General features: G+C 37.8%; 1 protein-coding gene across 2 annotated transcripts; it reads left to right on the top strand.

Annotated features, from left to right (window-relative positions):
• The first annotated feature begins 5,361 nt into the window (after nt 1–5,361).
• LOC102020280 (ubiquitin-conjugating enzyme E2 D2-like) lies at nt 5,362–6,155 on the top strand. Of its 2 annotated transcripts, none has more exons than XM_005409732.2 (2): nt 5,362–5,434; nt 5,564–6,155. In XM_005409732.2, exon 2 carries the CDS (start codon nt 5,712–5,714, stop codon nt 6,153–6,155), a length of 444 nt encoding a protein of 147 aa, XP_005409789.1. In that variant the 5' UTR covers nt 5,362–5,434; nt 5,564–5,711. The 2 variants fall into 2 exon arrangements, with proteins under 2 accessions (XP_005409789.1, XP_005409788.1); XM_005409731.1 differs by having other exon boundaries at nt 5,363–5,420.
• Nucleotides 6,156–6,619: the final 464 nt, after the last annotated feature.

Genomic DNA, 6,619 nt, shown 5'->3' with positions numbered 1-6,619 from the left:
TAAATTTCAGCCGATTGATCTATTGAAGGATGTATAATTTGATAGTATTATTACCATGTAATAAATACTGAAGTGACAGAGCCTTATTACAGGAATAGTTTTACTTAGGTGTGATGTTGGATACTGTGTCAGCTTTTAGACCTTTCCTTTTTGGCTTTTCCCCTTCTCTCTAGCTTTCCTTACTGCCATGAGGTGGGCAGGCTGTGATTAATACAACAACATGAATTTAAATTAAGCACAACATGAAATCCTGTTGTAAATATACAATACCAGGGATGATTGTGCATTCATTCTCTTTTAATTTCTTTGGAGTTTGAGCAGTATTGATGTTAGATTTCCCTGGAGTTCTTGCAGAATTCAGCAGTGAATCCATCAAGACCCGTGATTTCCTTAGATGGTAAGTTTTTAAATACTACTTCAGTTACATTGCCTGTTACTGGATAATTCAGGGTTTTCATACCTTCTTGGTTCAGTTTTGACAATTTATATGTAGTTCCCAGTGCATCCACTTCACATGAATTGTGCAATTTGTTAGAGCACAGGTTTTCAAAGTAGTTGCTAATGCGCTTCTGCATTTTGACTCTGTGTTAGAATTTCACTTTTTTATTTCTAACTGCATCGACATGGGTCTTTTCTTTCCTTTTTCTGGCAAGATTTTCTAAGGGTTTGTCTATTTTGCCCGTATTTTCATAGAGCCAGCTCTTTGATTCATAGATTCTTTCCACAAATTTTTTTTGTCTCAGGTATATTGGGTTATGCTCTGATCTTTTTGTTTCCTTTCCACATACTAGCTTGGGATTTGCATTTTTCTTGATTTCAAGGACCTTTGTGTGCATCATTAGATTCTTTATTTTGTCTTATTCTGCTTTCCTGATTAGTTATGAACTTATATCTTAGGGCTCATTTCAGTGAGTACTGTTAGTTCTGGTATGTTGCACTAGCATTAGCTTTAGTCTACAGGAAGTTATTAATTCCTGCCTTGATTTCTTCTGGGACTCACTGTTTACTCAAATGTGTATTTTCAATTTTCATGCACTTCCATAATTTCTCTAGGTTTTGGTCATTTATTTCTAGTTTCATTGTGCTGTATTCTTATGAATAGGATACTGTCAGTTATTTGCATTTACCTGATTATGTTTTGTTGGCTACTATGTGGTGTACATTGGAGAAATCTCCACGAGTTTCTGAGAAGAATACATATCTTGCTCTTTTGGTTAGAACACTTTGAAGATATCTATTAAGTCCTTTAGTTCAAACCTTTGGTTCAGCTCTGATATTTCTGTGTTTAGTTTTTCTATTTAATGTATTTGTGACAGTGGGGCAATGAGGCTGATGATATCCATGTGGCCCCACTTTGTTTATCTGATATTTAATGCCTTCCAGTAGTGTTTATTTCATGAAGTTGGGTGGGATGCTATTTTGTGCATACATATTCATAATTGAATCATTTCTTGTATTATTGGTGCCTTCACAAATATGTAAGTATCATTTTGTCTTCTGATCAGTTTTGCCTGGAGATCCACTTTGTGTGAAATTGAGATCAATTTCAACTGCTGGTTTTGTGGGCTTCCCATTGCATGAAGTACTGATTCTAGCCTTTGATTTTTAGTGTATGAATTTATACTTTGTGTCACATATTTTTCTTGTCTATAGCACATAATTAGATTTTTTTTCCTGACACATTATGTTAACCTGTGTATTTTGACTGAAGAATTGTGACCTTCACATTGAGGATCAATACTGAAAGGTATAGACTTCTTACTGTCATCACATTATTTTCCTGTTGATGACTCCTTTTTTCCCTTCTATGTAACGCCTCACCCTACGTAGTGTCTTCTTTGTGGTAGCACTTTTAACTATGTAGCTAGAATTTGTCTTTGTATGATAACTTTGAGAATTCTTTCAAAGTGTTTATTTGCCATAATGAATTTTTATTTGCTCTTTTTCATTAGAATATCTGATTCCTCCATTAAGTTTTAAAAAGTTTTGCAAGATATATTGATGTTGTTTGAAAGATTATTTTTTCTTTTGGACTTCTGAACTCCTCTCCAACTCCTAATGCCTTTGAAGGTTTGTGATTAAAAGCCTGTGTGAATTCTCGTGGGTTGACCTTTATAAGCATATCACTGCCCTTCTCTCTCAACCTTTATGAATTGTTCAAAGCTTCTGGGATTTTGACCATGATGTGTTCCACAGAGTTTCTATTCTGTACATGCTAATTGTTTTTTGGTATTCCTCACTTTTATATACGTTCGATTTCTTCCCCATATGTGGAAAGTTCTCTATTATGTTTGTAAACATATTATTTATAAAATTTTTGCTATCTTTTCACTAGTGCCAATTAGTCTTAAATTAGTCTCTGCCTCATCCAGCAAATGTTGGAAATATTTTTTATGCATTCATTTATTTTTAGAGATATTTGTGAGCATATGTTCTCTGTCTTCGTCCCTATTATGACACTCTATTCACATGGAGTTCACTTCTGCTGCCCATAATTGCCATAGAATTTTTACTCCTGCATTTATTTTGGTAATTTACATGGATTGCAATTCTTTTCTAATTCAGTCACCCATATGTCATGCATTTGGGTTCATGCAAAGAGGAATTATCTTCAGCCAATAAAAATTAATAAAGAGTTTTTGTTGCTGAATTGCACAACTGCTTGAGGCCAACTAATAATTTTTTTCATTCATGTTTAGACTTTCCATAATGGATATGTTTACTGTATTGCTGTATTACTGAATGTTGGAAGACATTACATGATTTCTAGTTTTACAAGTCTTAAAAGGCAGATCATTTTTCTCCATTATGAACAATACTCAGTCTCACCTTTACTTAATTTAGACTAGTCAAATAATGAGGTTTGGAACTGTTTACACTGATGGTTTTCAGTTAAGGTTATGTAATTGGAGCTCTTTCTAACATGTAAAAAAATGATGGAGATGTTAGAATGTGTAGAATTTGTGTTGTGCATAGAACAAATATGAACTTTCCAAGACAGAGCACAAATACACTAGGTTGAAGAATGGCCTCTGCAAATTCATATTGCCCCAGAACTTTGAACTACTTTCTTCACAATAGTCTTCACAGAGGTAATCAACTTAGCATGAGACTATAGTGGATGAGACTGGATACTTATTTCAATGATTGATACTATGGATAAAAAAGGAGAGTTGTACAAATAACAACAAGATACACATGAGGAAGAAATCTATGACAAAAGATGGATTGTAGCTGTGCATGGTGGTGCACGCCAGTAATCAAAGTTCTACATAGTCTGAGGCAGGAGAATACTTGCAAGTTTAAGCCCAGACTGCCCACAAAGTGAGTTCAACGACAGCCTGAAGTGCATAGTGACAACCTGTCTCAAAAGAATGAAGGACAAAAGAGAGATTGGAATGATTCAGACACTAGCGAAAGAATAAGAATTGTTGAGAACAAACAGAAGCTAGGAAGAGGCATGTATAGATTTTTCTATACTCTTTATAGGTGAGGTGACCTTGTCAATACAATGATCTCAAAACTAATCCACTGTGAGAGAATAGATTTCTGTTCTTTATAGCCGCTGTCTTTGTTGCTCTTTGTTTTAGCTCTCCAAGGAAACACATACATAAGAAAGAAGAGAAGCAGGAGCTAGAGGACATTGAGCAGGTGGCGGAGGGAGAGGAGGAGGTTGAGAAGGAAAATGGGGCAGAGGGTTGGAGGAGATGGTGGAGGGGAGAAAGATGGGTAAGGAGTAGAAAGAGGGAGAAGAGCTGGGGGAAGAAGAAGCGAAGATGAAAAGGAAGAGGACAAGTATTTGGACAACAAAGACAGGCAGGAGGAGAAGGGAAGAGAACTGTATATGACCTCATATTAGGAATTTTATTGAAATAACATTTTAATTCAATTTTGTAAATACACACAAAAGTACATATACGTTTATCAGCCTTAAAAGATGTGGTTGAAACTGCAATGAATGCTGCCACTGAGAGTGCCACCCACCAGAAAAGCGGGTGCACCAATGTGTTACAATTCATCTTCATCTACGGGATATGACACCTAGTGAGTTTGGCTCTTCCTCAAAGTCAAAATGACCAAAAAGGGTAAACATTTTGAGTAAGTTCAGGAACAAAAGCAGTTAGACACAAATGAGGACTTGCAAAATTGCTTCAGAAAGTGACAAGAATGATGGAATAAGTGTATTTAAAGTATATTTATATTATTGTTATGTAAATTTATATTATTGTTATGTGATTTCAGAACTTAATCTGAAATCACAGTCCATCTGCATCACATGACCATTGCACTTCTTCAAGTTTTGGAAATTTAATCACCAGACTTATCAGCTTCTCAATTATTCATTAAAAACTGGGAAATACAAACTCCCTGTGAAGGAAAGTAACTCAGTGTACTTTTCCAAAAGACAACAGAACATGCATCCTAATGCAATACATCATGATGTACTATTAACTTGACTACAACATTCACGATATAAAGCTGAGCAGTCCTTCCCATTTTTCTCTTCCTCACACTCAAATTGACTAAATTTATTATGAAGATCTTTAAGACTCACAGATGTGCATGAACGCTTGCAAGTATGCTGCATTTTTCAAAAATGTCAGTAACATAAATAAGATACAGAAAGCAATTGGTCATTTCAGACTCAAACAGTCTAGACAGACATGATAAAGAGGAACAATATGTGTGATCCTAGCCTGAATCTTTTAGAAGAGGTTTTCAGAAACTAAGAGTAGGGTGCATCAATTGACAAAATGAATGTAGATATACTATTAGATTATCTATATCAAATGTAGCAGTGTTACATTTACACAGAAGTCTATATGGCAGATAAAGTAGTAGTTTCTCATCTTTCTGCCTTTCATCCCTATTCTCCCAAGTGCTCTTCAAAATTAAATTGGCTTTAAGTTCAAATCTAATTTCTACAATCTTTGTATCTTCATAAAATATAAAATTGCCAGAACCTTATAAAGGTTTTCAAATTATTGCCTGAATATTAAATTTGCTAAAGTTATCTACAGAGATTATGTGTTGGTAAATATATCTGTCTCAAAGACATATCTGGAGAGAAGACAGAATTTAGGATAATGCCAAGTGGTGACTCTGAGTGAGATGTAGGGGAAAATTCATTTTATTTATTTTGGTAACTGGGATGCCCTACTTGCCAGTCCTGAGAGCAAGAGCTGGGTGAGAGATGTTTCAGCCACCTCTACCTTCAAGCCAGCCCTCATTGCCCTGCCCCCAACCGGCCTGCATCAGTCCCCGCCTATCTGTGACGCAGTCTCTGTGTGGACACTGTGACCTCACCTACCGGATGTCCAATCATTGTGGAGAGGGCCTGGCTTCAAGGACCAGAGACAGTGGCGGGCTGCCCCAGGCAGGAGCTCTGGCCTCTCCCGGAGGAGGACTCAGAGGAACAGGTAACCTCCTTGCGGTAAGTGAAGTCCCAGCCTCCCTAAATCCCATCTAAGGTGGCAGCCTCGAGCCACAGGTGTCCAGCAGCTCCCATAGTAAAGTCCAGCACCCGCCACCAACTGTCTTCTTCTGCTCTCTCTTCTCACAGCCGCCTTTCCTGGGACCAACTAGAATCCTCAACTCAAGACTCTGTCCTCTAGGAGTCTTGGTGCTGTTCCTTGGGGTCCAACATCAACGGTGCCCCGCGGCAGACGCCTGAAACGGTGCCAGATCTTGGGCACCAGGAGTTGAGAACAATGGCTCTAAAGCGGATTCAAAAAGAGCTTGTCGATCTTGCTCGTGACCCCCCATCCCACTGCTCTGCTGGACCTGTGGGAGAAGACCCGTTTCTATGGCAAGCAACCATCATGGGACCCAATGACAGCCCCTACCAGGGCGGAGTGTTTTTTTTAACCATTGCGTTTCCTTCCGATTACCCATTCAACCCACCCAGGGTAATATTCAAGACCCGAATTTACCATCCGAATATTAATAGAAACGGAAGAATCTGTCTGGATATCCTCAGGGGCCAGTGGTCGCCAGCACTTACAATTTCTAAGGTTCTTTTGTCTATTTGCTCCCTGTTGTGCGATCCCAATGCAGAGGATCCCTTGGTTCCCGAGATTGCCAATCTCTACCTTAAGAATAGGGCAGAGTATGAAAGAATAGCTCGACGATGGACTGAAAAGTATGCCATGTGAGAATTCGGAGTCGAATTCATTTGCCAAAATAATAAAGGCAAAATTGGCAGTTCAGTTAATTAGTTGCCTGTTGATTATTCCTTTTAAGACGCATCTTCCCCATCTTTGTGGGTACATATTACACAAGTTTCATACTAGGATATATGTGGAGAGGTTATGAGGGGATTGGATGAGTGAGGGAAGGTTGGGTGGCTGGTGAGATGGGGGGAGTTTAAGTTAGGTGGGAGATCTCTGGAATTAGGAGGGAAAGAAAGTAACATTGTTTTAATGTGGTTTCAAATAAAGGATTTATTAATTAATTTAGGATTTGAAAACAAAGCAAGGACAAGAGTGAATAGTATCTTTTTCACCAGAAGAACAATTTCACACAACCTTGGGAATATTTTTAATGTAGAAACTTGTAGAACTGGCAACAAGTAGGAAAACGTGAGTGAAGGTTACAAGGCTAGTTATGGGTGGATTTT

The sequence above is a fragment of the Chinchilla lanigera genome, unplaced genomic scaffold (assembly GCF_000276665.1).
Source record: "Chinchilla lanigera isolate Chin_1 unplaced genomic scaffold, ChiLan1.0 scaffold00124, whole genome shotgun sequence".
Lineage (NCBI taxonomy): Eukaryota > Metazoa > Chordata > Mammalia > Rodentia > Chinchillidae > Chinchilla > Chinchilla lanigera.
This window is presented reverse-complemented; position numbering and strand designations above follow the sequence as displayed.

What these genes read in the sequence shown, in the direction of transcription:
- LOC102020280 (XM_005409732.2), top strand. Translation starts at nt 5,712, where the DNA reads ATGGCTCTAAAGCGGATTCAAAAAGAGCTTGTCGATCTTGCTCGTGAC.